At 52.7% G+C, this 18,444-nt stretch overlaps 9 protein-coding genes across 9 annotated transcripts; 4 read left to right on the forward strand and 5 right to left on the reverse strand.

Moving 5' to 3' along the window:
* Nucleotides 1-150: 150 nt before the first annotated feature.
* On the reverse strand, nucleotides 151-1,093 carry PFLUO_LOCUS6293 (Transmembrane osmosensor; the record flags this gene model as incomplete). Its single annotated transcript, XM_073783824.1, has 2 exons — nucleotides 151-804; nucleotides 866-1,093. 2 exons carry the CDS (start codon nucleotides 1,091-1,093, stop codon nucleotides 151-153), a joined length of 882 nt encoding a protein of 293 aa, XP_073640340.1.
* A 1,188-nt stretch (nucleotides 1,094-2,281) lies between these two features.
* PFLUO_LOCUS6294 (uncharacterized protein) lies at nucleotides 2,282-2,981 on the reverse strand (the record flags this gene model as incomplete). Its single annotated transcript, XM_073783825.1, has 2 exons — nucleotides 2,282-2,700; nucleotides 2,753-2,981. 2 exons carry the CDS (start codon nucleotides 2,979-2,981, stop codon nucleotides 2,282-2,284), a joined length of 648 nt encoding a protein of 215 aa, XP_073640341.1.
* Nucleotides 2,982-3,212: 231 nt separating this feature from the next.
* PFLUO_LOCUS6295 (uncharacterized protein) lies at nucleotides 3,213-5,915 on the reverse strand (the record flags this gene model as incomplete). The annotated part of the gene is made up of 7 exons (XM_073783826.1): nucleotides 3,213-3,509; nucleotides 3,562-4,004; nucleotides 4,065-5,312; nucleotides 5,369-5,527; nucleotides 5,582-5,615; nucleotides 5,690-5,758; nucleotides 5,829-5,915. 7 exons carry the CDS (start codon nucleotides 5,913-5,915, stop codon nucleotides 3,213-3,215), a joined length of 2,337 nt encoding a protein of 778 aa, XP_073640342.1.
* Nucleotides 5,916-7,306: 1,391 nt separating this feature from the next.
* On the forward strand, nucleotides 7,307-8,991 carry PFLUO_LOCUS6296 (uncharacterized protein; the record flags this gene model as incomplete). The annotated part of the gene is made up of 4 exons (XM_073783827.1): nucleotides 7,307-7,396; nucleotides 7,448-8,494; nucleotides 8,548-8,827; nucleotides 8,876-8,991. 4 exons carry the CDS (start codon nucleotides 7,307-7,309, stop codon nucleotides 8,989-8,991), a joined length of 1,533 nt encoding a protein of 510 aa, XP_073640343.1.
* Nucleotides 8,992-9,126: 135 nt separating this feature from the next.
* On the reverse strand, nucleotides 9,127-9,856 carry PFLUO_LOCUS6297 (uncharacterized protein; the record flags this gene model as incomplete). Its single annotated transcript, XM_073783828.1, has 2 exons — nucleotides 9,127-9,590; nucleotides 9,703-9,856. The coding sequence occupies 2 exons, from the start codon at nucleotides 9,854-9,856 to the stop codon at nucleotides 9,127-9,129; spliced, it is 618 nt and encodes a 205-aa protein (XP_073640344.1).
* Nucleotides 9,857-10,108: 252 nt separating this feature from the next.
* On the forward strand, nucleotides 10,109-11,884 carry PFLUO_LOCUS6298 (uncharacterized protein; the record flags this gene model as incomplete). Its single annotated transcript, XM_073783829.1, has 3 exons — nucleotides 10,109-11,046; nucleotides 11,111-11,411; nucleotides 11,477-11,884. 3 exons carry the CDS (start codon nucleotides 10,109-10,111, stop codon nucleotides 11,882-11,884), a joined length of 1,647 nt encoding a protein of 548 aa, XP_073640345.1.
* A 1,510-nt stretch (nucleotides 11,885-13,394) lies between these two features.
* On the forward strand, nucleotides 13,395-14,493 carry PFLUO_LOCUS6299 (uncharacterized protein; the record flags this gene model as incomplete). Its single annotated transcript, XM_073783830.1, has 2 exons — nucleotides 13,395-13,919; nucleotides 13,987-14,493. 2 exons carry the CDS (start codon nucleotides 13,395-13,397, stop codon nucleotides 14,491-14,493), a joined length of 1,032 nt encoding a protein of 343 aa, XP_073640346.1.
* Nucleotides 14,494-15,271: 778 nt separating this feature from the next.
* On the reverse strand, nucleotides 15,272-16,192 carry PFLUO_LOCUS6300 (uncharacterized protein; the record flags this gene model as incomplete). The annotated part of the gene is made up of 2 exons (XM_073783831.1): nucleotides 15,272-15,766; nucleotides 15,809-16,192. The coding sequence occupies 2 exons, from the start codon at nucleotides 16,190-16,192 to the stop codon at nucleotides 15,272-15,274; spliced, it is 879 nt and encodes a 292-aa protein (XP_073640347.1).
* A 701-nt stretch (nucleotides 16,193-16,893) lies between these two features.
* PFLUO_LOCUS6301 (uncharacterized protein) lies at nucleotides 16,894-18,366 on the forward strand (the record flags this gene model as incomplete). Its single annotated transcript, XM_073783832.1, has 1 exon — nucleotides 16,894-18,366. One exon carries the CDS (start codon nucleotides 16,894-16,896, stop codon nucleotides 18,364-18,366), a length of 1,473 nt encoding a protein of 490 aa, XP_073640348.1.
* Nucleotides 18,367-18,444: the final 78 nt, after the last annotated feature.

Here is an 18,444-nt window from a genome sequence, read left to right on the forward strand (position 1 = left end):
CAACATCAACAACACACACATACATCGAGATCAGATTCCAACGGGTATCAAGGGGAGAAGAGGAACCGATTTTGCGGCAGAGAGTAGGGAACCCCGAAATGAAGAGGGGAGTAGAGCGGAGGACATCAGGGACGCGACAAACTGGCACGATCACAAGAGGATCAGGTAGTTTGATGGCGCAATGCCGGTGTCTCCGCTGGCTTTTCTCGCCTGCCACCATCGGCCGCTCACGTCGGATACTTCGAGAATCTCGTGCTTGCCGAAGCTGATCTCGTTGGCGTCCTCTGGGTTGGCATCGTATGAGTAGATGGCCTTGGCACGGTAAGGGTAGTCGGTGGGCTGAGGCACTTCGCCGCCGACGTCCGGGGCGGTCGTGTTGGGGCCGGGGCTGGCGCTGGTTGCGCCGAAGCGAGTGAGAGTCGACTCGCGTTGCTCGGCGCCCGGAGCGCCGCCGGGGTAGCCGGACATGGGCGACGAGGTCTCGAAGCCGCTCAGCTGGGCGGATGTGTACATCTGGGGAGTGTTGCTGGTGGCCATGGTCTCCGGGCGGCCGGTGAACGGGGTGGACATTGGTCGGCTGTCGCGGTAGGAGCCCGGGTGTTCCTTGTTCAGAGCGAAGGAGTCGATGAAGCCACGGTGCGAAGCCTGGGGGGTTGAGCCGAAGTAGAAGATCCACACGATGATCACCATGGAGAGGAGGATGAACCCGGCTCCAGCAGCTTGCCACGATCCCGCGTTACCATAGACCAGATTGTTGGCGCTCAACGAGGTCAGGACGAGGCCGCAGGCAAGATAACCGACAATCTAGATCCGGTTAGTTATACCAATCGCAACAATTGGGAGGGGAGGTCCAGTAAACACATACAGCAACGCCATAGATGTGGGCCGTATCCGTTCCAAACACGATGATCAACCCGATGATCACACAGAACATGTACGAGTTGGCCCACCACGAGTAGTTAGGGTAATTGGGGATGCCGATATCGCCGATGATGGACGAGATGAAGGCGATGAGCCATGCTAGGATGGAGATGGAGACGGTCGCGAGGGCGAACGGATCACCGAGGATGTTGCTCGGGCGGAATCCGGCCATTTTGCCTGAGGGGTTGGGAAAAGATTTTTCGGTATAAGTCACCATGAACGAGGTTCACGCAGGGGGTGGACGGATGAGGGCCGGCTCGATGTCGCTGGGGAGTCTGCAGACGAGTCGGGCGCGCAGGCGATATGGCAGGACAATGATTCCCGCGGTGGATTGGCTGAAGTTCGATGGCGACAGGGCTTTTTTAATGAGAGTACGTAGCTTGATGAAAGTGTCAGTCAAAAAGAAAAAAAGTCGAAAAAGGTATTCGTGGGGTCCAGGAACACGCGGTCGCGCCCCGTGGAGAGAAGCGAAACAGAGGCTCAGAAAGAGGGGGCGTGACCCAGGAGACAAAGGGGGAGGGGGAAGAAGAAGTTGGAACACCCCGGATTTGTAGGTGACACTTACCAGAGAAGACAGTTCGCAGCACCAGGCTGGGCAAGAAAGAAAAAGAGCGAAAAGAGCGAATAATAGATAATATTGATGAAGGAGAAGGGGAAAGAGGAGAGAGAAAAGCCAACAAGGCGGACAACGGAAAAGGAGGACGGTAGGGCCCAGGCACGGGTGGGTCCGGCCCCAATCACATTCCAGGGGCAGTGTATACTTGGGCATCAGCCGCGGTGTACTGGTCGCTTTCGATTCGTGCGGATAATGGTACTTGACTATGAGCAGAGTGATCGATCAATCATTATGATCTCCTACGGAGGAGATACCTAAGCATACTCCATCCCCTCCGGTGGAATAATACTCTCCAGCGGACCGATCTATTAATATCGAGGCTAAAACGTTAGTCCGATGGCACACGAGCCACCTGGGCTCGCCGAATTGTTGTTGCGGACGAGCTCCACTTTCACGGACTAGTGTCGATGTAACGGGGTTGGTCGATGGACTTTATACCTATGCAGCTGCACTATATCTATACAGTAACAGTGTCATGCACCCCGACATGAAAACGTCGACAGACATTCCATGACTTCACCCGGAATGCGACTGGAAAAGGACTAAAAATAATGATGACAACATCCAAGCCCGCCCGATAAGGCTACGAGCGATCCAATGACAACGGAATTGGCATGGAGGCGCAGACTAGCCAGCCAAAGAAATAAACACGCCCCCAACACCATCGTACATGTGGATGTCCATATTCCCAAGAAAAAAACAAGGTCCGACCGACAGACCGACAAACACACAGGAAGAATCAATCTAAACCTCATTCTCTCTCCCCTCTCTAACAACCTCCAACCTCCTAACCTCCCTCTCCACCCCCTCTAGCCTACCCTCCCATTCAGCCCAACACTCCCCGCTCCCCACAACCCCGACCTCATACCAGCGCTGCAGCACGCGCGCAGTTCTTATCCTCAACTCCGAAATAGAAGCCGCCTGTTCCGCCTGCGTGCGCGCGAGATTGTCGAGCTGCGGCTGCAGCGCGATGAGCGACGCGGAGCTCTCTGCGTCGGGGATGGGGAGGTCGTTGAGTGATGTGAGTCGCGAGGCGGTTTCGGGGAAGGCGGTTGCGTAGGAGAGGATAATTGATGTGAGGGTTTGGGATGTTAGGCCTTCCGGGATTTGTTGGGAGGTTGATGAGGTGGTCGTGGGTTGGAAGAGGTCCGGGAAGCGGGAGTCTATGCCGCGCTGTTAGTGGGAGTAGAGATCTGGGGAAGAAAGGAGACATACGGAGTTGGAGCACATCGCGCACTGCGGGAACGCTTCTGCTAAGTTTCTCCAGCTCGTGGTCCAGTCGGGCGACGCGGCGGGAGACCGTCTCGTCGAGAGAGTCTGGTCGGTCCGGGGTAGTGGGCACTCCCGTGTAGTCGCTGGCGCCGGTGAGGAGGTAGGACAGACGACGGAGACGCGCCTCGAGGAGCTCGATGGTCGCGCCGGCTATGGCATCGGTGTCGGCCATGGTGGGTGAAGGGAAGACTTGGGGTTTATTTAGGAGGATGGATGATAAGGAGGGTGGATGCAAACACGCCAAATAATAGTAGGTGGGGACACTCCACTACTAAACAACTGGGCTTAATCAACAATAACATCGGACAGTATCATTAACGAACAGATCTAGTAAACTAGATACATCTTTTGTGTCATGGCATGCTCGTTCTATCATCGCTCATATCGTGTGGGCATCATGCATCTACTCCGGCTCCGTCATGTTCTCATCAGGCTTCACCTCCTCCCAACCCGAATCCGCCGTGGCTGGAGCACCCAGTAAACTAGACCCGGCCTTTTCCTGCATCTCTTGCTGGCTTTGGCCCGGAACCTCTCCGGTGGAAACACCCACCTGCTGGTCTTTCTGGGAAGCGGACTGGCTCTCGGGGTGATTCGGCGGCGCATCCCACTCAGCAGGCCCCGGCCAGTCACTGTCAATCGGATCCGCCGAGGCCGGGTCGCATTCCGCCGCGAATGCCTCGTTGTCTTTGTCGACGAATCTCTGTTACTGGATTAGCTTCGCACCATGATATCACATCACAAGGTAATCTAACCTGAAGCTGTGACAGAGCGGCCTCCTCCGGAACGCGCATGGCGTTGTCGCTCGCATAAACCAAAAGGGCATTCCTCCACTCTTCACGCGCCGCATGGAGGACTTCAACCTCACGGACTGGCTTAGCGGTATAACCGATCACGTCGCCATGTTGCGAGGCGTTGTTGTCGCCTTGTGCTGCCCGTTTTTCGGCCTGTTTGGTCTTGCCATCCTCTGCGGAAAAGCTGATCCGCCACCAGTGGTACTCGCTGTCGACATCCATCGCGTCTCCAGACCCGCTGGGGTTGTTACGGCGCAGGACATAGGTTACATGTGGTTCGGTACACACGCCTCGGAGGGTGTATTTGTGGACTGGGGGTTCGGTGGGAGAATCGGAAGGCTCTGTGAGTGTCTTGGAGTAATTGCGAAGAGCTTCCTGTGCACTCTGTTTGCGGGTCTCCAGGTCTGCACATCGGTGATTATCAGCAGGTTAAGCGCACACATACTCTCTCGGAAAATGCTTACTTTTCAGCTTTCCTTCGATCCAGGCAATTTTCTTTCGCAGTTCCGCCGCAATGCCCTCTGCGCGCTCCATGGTCAATGGGGGCTTGCGTTCGCTACCGTCGTCATTCTTCGGCCAGTATTTCGGCACAGCAATAGGCACCGCCTCCGCAGCTTGCTCAAAGAGCTCGACGTATGTCAGATTACCCTCGATTGTCTTTGGGTGGGTGTAGTGATCGATGCGTCGCTCCACTTCCAACAAGTCTTCCTCCATCTGCAGTCGCTTGGTCCGGTACTCACGGGCCAGCTCTCGGCAACTGCTCAGATATCGATCCGGGTAAAAGACAGCTGGGATCTTGATCCCCACTGACGTCGCGTCTCCGGTAGCATCGAGCTTGATTGTGAGAACCTCTGCGACATGCTCCAGCCAGACATCATCCAGGTCTTGCCCGGGCGTGTCACTCCACATCGCGTAGTCGAAGACGTCGTAGAGAGTCTGGCCTGCCGTCTGGCGATGATAATTCTCGACGGGAGGGGCGAAGGTGAAGAGCTCCTTGGATTGAGGGTCTTCATAGTCGTAGGGGTCGTGTTTGTATGCGTGTGACAGGAACGTAGCGGCCATCTGGTTGTCAGGGTCTGCTCGAATGGCAGCGCCGTGCCATGCTTCGAGGAACCGAGTGACGGACTCCTCCGAGTCGGCCGAGGTGGAAAATATGCATTTGAGGTTTGTCAGAGCGTCGGCGCTGCCGAAAGCGCGCTCGGTAGAATCCAAGAAAGCCACTAGCCGTTGGGTTTCATAGATGATGTCGTCCCAGCCATCGTCGCCATCTCTGGCCTCGTGGATGGTCACAATCTTGGGGAGGTTGATGGTTTGGCCATTCCACCACTGCGTATCGTGTCCATAGTCAAACAAGACCTTGTTTCGTAGAAGAAGAGCCTCGCGGGCGAGGGGGATGTTGTGGAGAATGGTCAGGAACCCTCCCAAGTAGAGATTGTCCTGGGACGGTCGGATGAAAGCAGGCTCGTCGTCGATTTTCTTCCGATCTTCGGGGTCCGGGCTGATGACGACCTCTTGGGAGGACGTGTTGAACAGGGTCATCGCCCACGCGCCCTCGTCGTAGTGGTCCCTTGTGGCCTTGCCAAAGTGCGATTCGCCGGTCGAAGTCACCACCCCAGTCTCTTGCTCGTCCATTCGCTGGTTAAGAGACATGGCGACAGCCCGCTGAAGTTCCTTTTCTTCTCGCTCGGCCAGGCTTAATCCCTGCCCGGAATCTGTGACGTCGAATCAGCACGTGTTCCTTTCAAGGTAGTTGGAAGGGCTTCCTCACCTGTAGGACCTTGCGCAGCAGGCTCTGCCGGTGCTTGGTAGCCTGCTTGGTAGCCAGTGCCTTCCGGAGTATCATGTGTATTTGCTCGGGACGGAGGACGAGAAGGAGGGACGGTCACTGAGGCGCGCGGGGCATTGTCGCGAGGAGGGAATTCGAAAGCTGGAAGGAGAGATGTCAGTCACTGCGCAAGTCGCCAAAGGGCAAAAAACATACAGGGCAAGGGGGCTTCCTGAAAGTAGCCGCTCGTCTGTGTGTGTAGCTGTCTGTCAGCGCGAATGGCGAGAGCATGGAGCTCCAGGGTGTCAACAGGAGGCACTGTACCTTTGGGTGAGGACCTGTGGGATCTTCAAAGTAGGCGTTGATGGCTTTCTGGGAATCGAGGTAGTTTGCCTGTGGTAATCGACTGAGTCAGTGTCTGTGTGGGAATGGGGGAGGGTTATGGGGGGTCGCTTAGTCGTACCTTGAGGAAGCTGATGGCCTGCTCGCGCGTGGTGCTTGTAAAGCTGACGAAGTTGGCGATGGCCTCCTCGGGCGGTTCTTTGTCCATGGTGGGCTGTCAGTCTTCGGCATTCGAAGGAGTGTGCGACCGATGGTTAGCGGGACATGGCAGGCGGAGGGTCGGTGGAAGGGGAGGAAACAAGCCCGTCGCGAAGAAATGCGGGAGTCGATCTTCCCCACCACATGACGAATCCGCAGATAAGCAATGCCTGCATGATGTAGTTAGCGATGTGCTTTACATGCCTATGTAGTTAACTAGTGCACACATGTATAGTTATAGATGTTCAGTATGAATGGTTCATGTGTCCGGAAATACTTTTAAATCTATTAATGTATCACCAATTTTCTAAGTGCCTATTTAACTATACCTACCAGTGATGCATACAATAGAGAAAAATATATATCTATCCCACATGGTCTTCAACAGGTACACCTAATCCTATACATACACATCACGTCACTCTAATCCAGCAATTCAATACCCGTCATTCATTCTGAGACCTCATGAACCAGAGAGAAAATGGTTAGGCGTACCACACATCAATCGTCGGGAGTGTTCTAGGCTAAACCCTCCCCACCATACAGTCCTTCGACCCGACCAACCTATTATAAAAATTACTCTTGATCACCCTAGCCTATATTTCATTGTGTTTATCTTTTCACTCTATCATGATTGCATAGGTCGGTTGTTCGGCCCCGCATCCATCCCGGGTGGGTGCGGGGAAAGCTCCCCGGCTAACTTCGTACTTCACCTTCTTTCCCTTCTGTCATTCTTTCCATTTTTTGCTCACTCCTAGTAACCCTCGACGGTACAGTCCATATTGATTGTTCCTACGCCATTAGCCTATTCCGGAACTCCATCACCGCCCACCGGACACGCAAGTCATGCAGCTTCGGTAACACCCTACCTACCCCCCACTTCGAAAACAAACATGCCTGGCTCTCACTACGGACTGCTGGGGAAGGCCGTCCCCCGGACGCGTCTTCTTTCTGGCATCACCTGTTCAACCCGAATCCGAGTCCAACACCAGGTCCGAAGGGGCCTGTTGACAGAGAGCTATGCCAGGGGCCCATCGCATGTAAACACTTCTTTCTTTCTCCTCCCTGATAACCAGTCGCAATGAGTTCAATGCGAAACTAACAAAATCCGTGATCTACATAGCCTCCCTTGATCGAATCGACAGTTGGGGAACACTTTGCCAAGATCGTTGCGCGGTGCGGAGACCGGACAGCGTGAGATAGCTCCCTTGTTTGATCGGTGTCAGAATAGGGCATTGATCAAGTGTTTAGCGTTATCTCGAAACACCAGAATGATAGAGCTACCTATGCTTCGCTCGACTTTAGAAGTAATGCCCTCGCCCGTGGGTTGGAGTCGGTTGGTGTTCGCAAAGGAGAACGGGTTGGGGTTATGTTGGGGAATTCTATGGAGTTTGCGGTGGTATGTCTGTCTATTTCTGCGCGTATCGCCAACACGATATTCATCATGACGGGCAGGCTACGTACGCATTGTTCAAACTCGGGGCGATCCTGGTAAGCAACTCAGTGCTTGAGATAGATGATGGCATTAACACCATAGTCCAGGTCCCCATCAACCCATCCTTCAATGCTACCCAGGTCGTCTCGGCACTCAGCCACCTAGAAGCCAGCCATCTGATCATCAGCGCCGAAGCCAATCTGCCCCGAAAAGATCCACGCAGCAACCTCCCGCTGCTCAAGAACTTGGCCGATGATTTGTCCCAACCAAAGCTGCAATCAGCCGTGGTTCCTTCGTTGAAGAACATTATCACGGTGGACAATTCCGCGGGCCGTGTAGACCTCTCGGCATATAAAAGCCTCACGCCGTTCTCCTCGGTCATGTCTCAACTAACCGCAGACGGGCACCCACTGCCACCACAGGACCTCTCACCGCATGACATCGTCAACATCCAATTCACCTCGGGAACAACAGCCATGCCCAAGGCCGCATGCCTCAGCCACCGGTCAATCCTGAACAACGGCGCCCAGATCGGAGATCGAATGCTCCTCACTCCGAACGACATCGTCTGCTGCCCGCCACCACTATTTCATTGCTTCGGCTGCATCCTGGGATACATGGCGACAGCCACGCACGGCTCCGCGATCGTCTTCCCAACGGAATCATTCAACGCCCGCGCCACACTGAAAGCAGTCCAGGAAGAGCAATGCACCGCGCTGTACGGCGTTCCGACCATGTTCCTCGAAGAACTCGGTCTGATCGGGGAAGGCGAGGTCGCTGACGAGGGCTTCCAGCATCTGCGCACGGGGATTGCCGCGGGAAGCAGTATCCCCGCGGAGCTGATGAAGAAGTTGCACCGTGTGCTCAATCTCACCGAGCTGACTATCTGCTATGGCATGACGGAGACCAGCCCCGTCTCGGCGATGACCACGACCGATGATCCGCTTGATAAGCGGATAAATTCAGTGGGTAGACTCATGCCTCATGTTGAGGCCAAGATCGTTAGCCCGACGGATAAGAGCCAGATTCTTCCCGTTGAGACACGCGGTGAGCTGGCCGTTAGCGGATATTTGCTTATGAAGGAGTACTGGGACGACTCCGCGAAGACCGTGGAGGTGATGATCCCAGACGAGACAGGGAAGGTCTGGATGCATGTAAGTTGAACATCTCCCTCAGTTTTGAACAGTGCTGACCTTACCTGCAACAGACCGGCGACGAAGCTTCCATGTCTCCGGACGGCTACATCAGCATTACCGGCCGCATCAAAGACCTGATTATCCGCGGCGGCGAGAACATTCACCCCCTCGAGATCGAGAACTGCCTGCTCGCCCATGAAGGGATCGCCGATGTGTCTATTGTCGGGGTTCCTGATGTGCGATACGGCGAGGTCGTCGCCGCATTTGTGATTGCGCGAGATCATGGCTCGAATGCCGTCCGCTCGGAGGAAATCCAGCAATGGGTGCGTGAGAAGTTGAGTAGCCATCTTGGTAAGTTAGACATGTCACTGAGGTGAACCATGCTGATCCGTCTGATAGTTCCCAAGTATGTCTTCTTCCTGGGACCGTCGGAGCCCTTCCCCAAGACGGCAAGTGGGAAGATCCAGAAGTTCAAACTGAAGGAGATGGCTGTCAAGCGGTTAATGGAGCAATGACTGTGTGTACATAACTAAGCATGAGCTGTAAATAGTCCACCAAAAGATGGATATGCAATTGATCATGTTATCGTATCGTAGTATCATCACTTCAGCCCGGCGACCAGCGCCAAAGCAGCCAGCCAGCCCAATAAATCAAAAATCCTGAACCCCCGTCTCACCCTTCAACTCCCTCTCCCCATCCTCCTTCCCCCCAGCATCATCATCCCCAACCACCCACTCCGGCTCCTCTTCCTCAAAATACCTCTCCTGCGTCTCCGACCAATCATCCAACTCCTCATCTTCATCCACAGCCCCATACTCAAAATCCGAATCATCGCCGCGCAGAAATCGCAGCCCCATCTCCCAGCGCCACTGCTTCTCGCCCTCCTCCTTGCTGCCGGGGATCTCATCGCGGTCCTCGGCGAGGATCTCCCCGTCCGGACCGCGCGCGTAGCTCAGCATGGCGTTGGGATCTGGGTGCGCCAGCGCATCCATCTTCGCTTCAGACCGTAGCAGATCTGCCTCCAGGACACCTGAGAATCCCTTCGCGCGCCCGGATGCTTCTCTTTCCTGCGGGGATTGGAAGCGGCGGATTAGGCGGTCATAGAGGAGAGGGTCTGTTGGTTGAGTGGGTATGTGTTAGCATTAGCATTTGGAAAGACGATAGTTATGATTATGGTGTTGTTGTTGCTGCGTTGTGCGCGGGAAAGAGAGAGAGAGCACGCGGACCGGCTAGCTCGAGCTCTGCCGAGAAGTACTCGGGATGTAGGTCTAGATACCGTTTTCGACGGTTCTTCGTCTGGATGGAGGGTTGGTGAGTGTTGTCGCGGGAAGATTCCGGCGAGGACGACTTGAAGCCCGTGTCCATGGGGAAATGGGGCATGGTGGTTGTTGTTGGAACAATGTTAATGAAATGATGTCGTCAGAAAGAAGTTGGGAAACGCGGAAAGAGGCGGCAAAAGCAAAAGCTCCAAACCATATCGTAGCTCTTTTTTTGCTTGCTATCCTGGCACACCCTCTCTTGAACATGTAAGATCTTAACTCAACCGATTTTTTCTATTCTACATGCTTCAATTCTCCAACTGCATGCTAACTATCCTCAACAGACGCGCTGCTCCCCACATTGCGCGTCAATATGCCTGTTGATCAATTTCTCCGGCAAGTCGACCTCCCGCGCCTTGGCGCCGGCGCAGGGCTGCTCGTCCTCCTGGCATTCTATTCTCCCGTGACGGTACTGGTACTCTCCCCTGTGTATGGCGGCGTGCCAGCGCACATCTTCCACAGCTACGGCGTAGCCATCTTCGCCGGAGCAGGCTGGTTTCTAAAAGACCAGGTGCAGCGACGCATCGGCCGTCTAGCGGGCTACCTGCTTCCAGTGCTGGCGTTCTGGATCCCAACCCTGCAGTACTTTGTCATGCAGCAGAGCTCGCTGCTAGGGAACCCCGCTGGCCCTGCGGTCACCGAGCTTTTCGGGTACTACCCGCTGGTCTTTCTGACGGTTGCGTTTGCTGGCAAGCAGATCCAGGCGTCGCTTCGCCTGGAGGCGCAGGGGGACTTGGTCACCGAACATGTCCCGTTGCTGGGGTCGTATTTCATCTATTCCATCGGCGAGCACTTCGCCAGGGCTTTTGTGTCTAGAGTCATTGGGTTCACGTTTCTTTTTACTCGCACCGGCATGCAGCTTCTCATTGCTGCGGGCTATGCCGCCGTGATCCCGTCGAAGTTGTTGCTTCTGGCACTTCCGTCACTGCTCTTCTCGATGACTTCAAATGTCCATATTGGCCGAATCTCCGCCGTGAACTCGGTCCTGAAGACTGAAGGTTACTCCTTGCTTGCACGCCAGGACTCGTCGACGGGGTACATCTCCGTCTTGGAGAACCACCAAGATGGTTTCCGTGTCATGCGCTGTGACCACAGCCTCCTCGGCGGACAGTGGACTAAGATGGTGCCAGGTTACCGGCCTGAAGTCGAAGATCCTATCTATGCGGTCTTTGCCATGCTCGAGGCTGTTCGACTGGTTGAGCCGGAGCACACTGCATCGCGCGTGGACGCAGCCAGCAAAGCGCTGGTGATGTATGATCTCCCCCCGGTTCCATCTTATTTGCAAAGTAGATAATTGACAACAAGCTTCTAACAGCGGCCTTGGAATCGGTACAACGCCTTCTGCCCTAATCAAGCACGGCATCGACACGACCATCGTCGAGCTCGACCCTGTCGTGTACAAATTTGCCACGCAATATTTTAACCTGCCTTCCAACCACATCGCTGCCATCGAGGACGCTACGAAATTCGTCAAGCGTGCCCAGTCAAATGCCCAGCAATACAATTATATCGTGCACGACGTGTTCACCGGCGGTGCCGAGCCCGCCGAGCTATTCACCTTCGAGTTTCTGGAACAGCTGAACTCGCTGCTCAGAGATGACGGAGTCATCGCCATCGTAAGCTTGTCCCAACACCTCCCCTAACAACCAAACCTTTATCTACTATATTAACCAAACTCCAGAACTACGCCGGCGACCTAACGCTCTACCCAACCGGCCTAATAGTCCGCACCATCCAATCCGTATTCCCAAGCTGCCGTATCTTCCGCGAGGAAGCACCCGGTGGCGCTGATGAAGAGAACCCCAACTTCACGAACCTAGTGCTATTCTGCAAGAAGAGTACCAGAACCCCGCTGCGTTTCCGGGAGCCTGTGGAGGCGGATTTCCTGCGTAGTAAGTCGCGCGAGTCGTATCTCGTGCCGAAGCATGAGCTCGACCCGGACATGTTCGCTGCTGTTCCCAAGAACGGGAGAGCGGTGCTTGTGCAGAAGGAGGTGGGTAGATTGCATAAGTTTCAGGACCGGGGCGCGTTGGAGCATTGGGCTATTATGAGGAAGGTGTTGCCTGATGCTGTCTGGGAGAATTGGTGAGATAGGATTGAACTGTTGGTGTATGTGTGTGTATTGGAAGGGGATCTACTCAGGAAGGGGATAATTGTTAAAACCACGGTACAACTCAACATCACATCACATATCCTCTACAATTCACATCATGTGCCAATTGGATCCATGTATACCCCAAGCTTCTATCCTAGCTGACGCGCACAAGCAGACTTCTAATCGGCCACACTTGTCATTTCAGCAGAAATCAGAGTGTCTTGGTTTCCAAGAATCTATCTCTCTATACTTTCCGATCCCCGAAATCTTTTTTCACTCCCGTTTAGCCCAAAATAATGGATTTTGCCTGTTTACACCTGAATAGAACCATTCCCCAAGTGTATATACATCATAAACAGGTAATCCTGTCGCACGGCGAATCGCTTCGCCGTGGGGTGCCATATTGGTGCACTCCAGCACAATGGCTCCGATTTTGTGTTCGGCGTTATTGATTAATTGTTTGGACTGCACAACGAGCTCGTCTTCGACCTTTTGAGAATTATAAGGTTCACCTTGCGAGACGAATCCTCTTAGATGCCCCTGGGATGGAGCACCGCAAATCCGTACTATAGCTGGATCAATATCGAGTTCAGTCAAGTGCCTATCTGTCAGCCGGCCAGCATCGTACGTCAGGACTCCGATCTTGTGGGCAGGGTGAATGATCGCGCGGAGTGTTGGAATCTGAATAAGTGACGATGTGGCTATAGGTATGGGCAGTCTGGCAGAAAGTCTGTTCGAAATAAGCCTCTTGAGCCGCAGGGCAACTAAACTGTCCTCGAGGTGATACCTTTTTTGAGCCATAGCAAGAAACCCGCAGCTTGTAATAATTCCGACAGCCCCGCGCTCGGCTAGTTTAATTCCAGAAGCGACAAAACGCTCAATGAAGTCATCATCGTACGCTTTATCCGTCACAATCTCAGAGACAGATGAACCAGGAACTGTCTCCCGAATAAGGGGGAAGCTCCATGTTCGCTCGTTATATGGATCACCCGGGGGCCTAGCTATGTTAACCTCAACAGCCAAAAAGCCCATGGGTGGGGCATTCTGAGTGGTCATATTGTGATAAACTGTGATTGGGATGGATTCAACTGTCTGGTCGGTGAAGGTGATGAATTAAAGGAGATCTTTCTGGAGAAGATCGTCGATATTAATGATACTAACCCACGTATTACTGGTCTTTTATCTTCCATCTCCGAAGCATAGATAGCGCCCGAAGGAACCCCTATCTGTTTGAGAAAAAGAAAGACCATTAAGATACGGAAAGTGCCGGTCTCGAAATGCGTGGAGATACGTGAAGCGGGGAAGCGGAGGTACAGCGAAGGCGTGGTAGTGTGGTCGGGAAGTCCCGAGATATTGAACCTCAATCCGAGGAAAGTACTTGACGCGTGTCAAATAAGCGCAAGAAGGCCAGAATCATTTAAAATATCGTCATCGGCCAAATCGCACATCCGATTTCTCTATCTCCTCGTCTCCGAACCACACCCACCAAGTCCGCTGATTCAGAATGTCACCCGGTCGAGCTGAAAGTAAGGCCAGGATCGTTTGCCTAGGTGCACCCAAATACATCGGTAGCGATTATCTCAATGATTTCAGCAAAGAGTTTGACTTCGAGGTGCTTGACGCCTCGGATCGCGCCGAGACCAAGGAAAACCTCCCTGCCTTGATCAAGACACGAGGTCCAATTGACGGTTTCATTATCCGCATGGGTACGCCTCCTTACGAACCGTTCGACAAGGACCTTTTGAAATCCCTCGTTCCAGAATGTCGCATCATCACGTCGGCCTCAGCCGGTTTTAACGAATTCGATATCGATTGGATGGCCAAGCAAGGTATCGTGTTTTGCAATTCCGTGGATGCAGTTGCCGAGGCTACTGCCGACATGGCCATGTTCCTGATACTTTCCGTGTTGAAGAACGCCTCGAATGCGGAGAGAAGCGCAAAGGCAGGGAATTGGAAAAAGAATATGGTTCCTACTCGGGATCCAACCAATTTGACATTAGGAATCGTTGGCATGGGCTCCATAGGCAAGGTAAGTGCTTCGAACCATGGTCAATCCTCGTGGCACTGTACTTCAACTAAGAGAATGTCTTCAATAGTATCTTGCCAGGAAGGCTCTCGCCTTCAACATGAAAATTCGCTACTATAACCGCCGTCGACTTCCGGAAGAGATTGAGCGGATGTACAACGCGATTTATTGCCCCTCATTGCACGAACTACTTGGCAGTTCCGATGTTGTATCTCTAAATTGTCCGCTCAACCCGGAGACAACAAACTTAATAAGCGAACCTGAGTTTGCTGCCATGAAGCACGGTGCTTTCTTGGTCAACACGGCTCGAGGTGCCGTAGTTAAAGAGTCTGCTCTGAAGGAAGCCTTACAATCAGGAAAGGTTGCACGTGCTGGAGTCGACGTCTTATGCAATGAACCTAACGTTGATCCCTGGTTTTTAGAGGAAGTCAACAATGTGACCGTGCAGCCGCATTTGGGTGGCCTTACAGATGTCGCTTTCCACAAGGCTGAGAAGGAATGTTTTGAGAACATCAAGGCTCTCTTTAAGAGAGGCAAAGCAAACAGTCCTGTAAACCTGGGACTCATGAAGCAATAGGCTTTGATGGGATTTGTGATCTGTTACCTTGAAGGTTCCAGAGTATATAGAATTCAATATGCCTCGTAAACATCGTACTGCACAGCACAAGAACTACACAGTTATCAATATCCTTAAATAGTTATTATGTGTTATATTATAGGATCTAGCCGAGGATCTACGAGGCCAAAGATGCAGAGCCAAGTAACGTTTATTGAATAGATTATAGATTTCAATCGCGGGTCAAATATAAAAATCTGTCAACTGAATACGGATCACACCTGACTCTGATATGTCAACACATACTAGCCTTTTCAGTATTGGCCTCCACTGCAGGCTCAACGGACCTATAGCGAAGAGCAGTATATCAGACTTGTATTCCATCAATGGCCCAAGATCGTGACTTGAAACTTACTGCAATTTGTCAGATGTCTCAACACCTGTCAGCAAACTCGGGTCACGGGAGCGCTTGTAGGCGTTGAACCACGGCCCGCAGAACAAGCTATCAATCTCTTCAACGCCCAGGCCAGCAATCTCAGGAACCATAAAGAACACATAAGCAATTGCAATACAGTTGAAGGCAGCAAAAAAGACAAAAGCGCCCCAGTCATTCGTATTAGCTAACAACGAGGGAATTCCGGAATTGAGGCCGTAGAAAAAAAGCCAATGGAACATTTGACAAAATGCGCTGCCAAAGGATCGAATTCGATTGGGCCATAGCTCGCCGCCAAAAAGGTAAGGAAGAATTAATAGGCCTGATTGAATATCAATGTTAGTTCGAAAGGGAAGAAAACGAAGTTCAATCAACACGGGCCCTCTCACCAATGGCGTATCCGAAACCGTGGAAGAAAATAGCGACGATGGCACCCTGGGCGGCATTGGTAGAGACGGGGCCCTCTTGGCGATATTTAATGAAGATGCCAATATACAAATCGGTGATGACCTGAATGGTGATTCCGATAAATGCTGACTTCCGACGCCCCATAGCATCAATGATGAAAAAAGAGGCAATCAGTGTGAAGAAGAACTTTGCCAGGCTGTACATGCCACTTAGAAATATACTGTGCGTGGTATTATCGCTAGCACCGACAAGAGTCAAGATCGGAACGAAATAGGAGCTGATTGAATTTGCGCCTGATAGTTGAGCAAGAGCAAATGCCATGAGGGATTGTGTCAGACGGCGTAGGTTTGCCGGGATGAGAAAAGTCTCGCGAACAATGTCAAGCATTCCAGGCAAGCCGGTCTCCTCACCTCGTTCCTTGGCAATGCTCTCTTGGATCTCCTGGAGTTCTATCTGTACTCGAGGGTGCTCAGCTGGTAGTCCACGCAGACGTACCAGAGTTTCGGTAGCCTCTTCCTGCCTGTTGACGAGGAAGAGCCAGCGAGGCGATTCGCTCAAAAAGAAACTAGCGACGATGCAGAAAAAGATGAAGATGCAGGGCCCGAACCAGACAGCCTGGTATTGCAAGCGACTCACTTCTATACTATGGTACACACCATAGACACAAAAGACTGAGACCCATAGAGAGAGGAGCATGGCCACACTAAACCATGTTGCGAGGAGTCCACGGATTTCGGTAGGCGCAATCTCGACAATGGAGTTAGTTCCTGTCACTGTGAGAGGGCCAATTCCCAATCCACTGATGATTCGTGCGGCATATAGCGTGCCAATATTCGGGGCAAAGGTGGCTACCAGCTGTCCGGCAATCCAGATGAGCATATGGAGGCGCAGTGACCAGAGTCGACCGACCCGGTCATTGATGAAAAAGGAGAGTCCTGCGCCCACCCCGCATCCAATGTACACCAGGGACACGAACTTGGATATTTCGTTGGCATTTGCCCCGGAACTAATATTAAAGTGCCGCTCAAATCCTGGCAGCGATGCCACGACCGAGGATGATCCTTGGTCCCAAGCTGATCGTTCTCCTGGTCAGCAAACTTCAGAGGGAAATGCAGTCTATAGAGCGAGACCTACTCAGGGGAATACCAGAGCAAGCATAGAGGGCCACAGAAAGTAGCAGTCGGGCGTTGCAAATCAGCTCCCTGGGAGTCGCCCGAATTACACGAACATATTTGGCGACTGTTGATTCTGTGAAAATCGTCTTGTAACCCATCGTTTTAGTTTCTGACAGAGAGAAAGAGAGACAGCAGAGGGCATAGATCCCAAGCAGAGCAGAGGATCATAGTAAGATCCTTCACAGACGTGCGAGTCTCATGCATTTTAACTTGCCGTAGAAAGTAAAGATAAGCTCAGGCCTGATGCATGGCCCCGGAAGCGGCGAAGTGAGGAGAAACCTAAGAGAAGTCGGTAGAACCCGAGCAGCCACCGGTTTCTTCCTATCAATCCACCACTATAGCTAGACGACATAGTACAAAATAATCTGGGTGCTCTTTGCATACCACACTCTATCGCAATCAATTATGGAGAAAGGAGATTCGGTCATCGTGGTGGGCGCAGGCGTTTTCGGTCTCAGTACCGCCCTGCATCTTGCCCGCCGCGGCTACAACGTGACGGTCTTTGACCGACAAGCCTATGACGAGTCACAATACTCCTATCTGCAGGGGGCAGATGCTGCCTCCGCCGACATAAACAAAATCATTCGCTCTGCCTATGGAGGACAGACAGAATACCAATCTCTATCCACTGAGGCGATTGCCGCGTGGCATGAGTGGAACGAAGAGCTCGCCAGCGGCAGGACAGTTCCTCCGGGAATGACTAGCAAGGATCGCGTTTTCATTGCAAATGGGAATATCTCCATGTCCACGGATGAGGAGTTACCCCCGTGGGAGCAGGCTTGTATCGATGGGATGGAGAAGGCTGGGCACCATAACACACAGCTAGCGACCACAGACCCACGCCACTGTGAGGTTGCCGCAAGCCGTGGGCAATCATCTTACATGGATCCATTTCAACAGAGGCGCCGCGGACAGAATCCCGTTGGGGTGCTAGACACAACAGGGGGAATGGCCATTGCCGACAAGGCCTGTCGTCTCGCGCTTCACAAGGCGCGTGAAGCTAGTGCGAAATTCATCTTCGGAGCCCAAGCTGGATGCCTGCAATCCTTAAAATTCAAGGGGAACAGGGTTACTGGAATTGAAACCCGGGATGGAAAATCACATCAAGCTGCAATGACTATTCTGGCCTGCGGCGGTTGGACTCCAGTGCTGTTGCCAGAACTGGATGGTCTCTGCGAAGCCACAGCTGGTAGTGTGATTCTCATGAAAATACCTACCAATTCGCCACTATGGGACCGTCTGGGACCGCAGCAGTTCCCGACGTTTACATTCAATATGCGTGCTGGAAGCCAAGGGGGTCTGTATGGATTTCCTCGCAATGAAGATGGTTACTTTAAAGTTGGGTATCGCGGCACCAAGTACACCAATCCTGTACGACAGAGCGATGGAAAAGAGCGCAGCACGCCCGCCACAAGATGGTCTGTCGCAGAGCGTGATGGAGCCCAGCCTGTCGGCGAACGACTTACGGATTTCCCGCTACAAGCGTGCCAAGTCATCAAAACATTCTTGGACGAGTACCTGCCGGAACTGTGCGAGGAGAATATTTCCATCGCAACTACACGAATCTGCTGGTACACTGATACGTTCGATAACCATTTCGTGATTGACCGAGTGCCAAGAAAGCAGGGCCTGATGGTTGCTACGGGAGGCAGTGGCCATGCATTCAAGTACCTTCCCAACATTGGAAATTGGGTGGTAGATGTTATGGAGAATGTCAATACAGATCGCAAGGCTATTAAAGCCTGGAGATGGAGAGCCTTGGGAAGTGGGAAGCCAATCAATAATGTCATGGAGGGTTCACAAGGAGAACGCGCCTTGGGGAACATTGCATTGTCTAAAGAGTCAGTAGTGAAACAGTCGGCAAAGGCAGCGCTCTGAAAAGCAATTCTATACATTAGCATGTTTAGCAGAAAGCGTTAAGAAACCATCTCTATTTTCAAAGCAGAAACACAGGTG

This window comes from Penicillium psychrofluorescens, assembly GCF_964197705.1.
Source record: "Penicillium psychrofluorescens genome assembly, chromosome: 4".
In the NCBI taxonomy this organism is placed as follows: Eukaryota; Fungi; Ascomycota; class Eurotiomycetes; order Eurotiales; family Aspergillaceae; genus Penicillium; species Penicillium psychrofluorescens.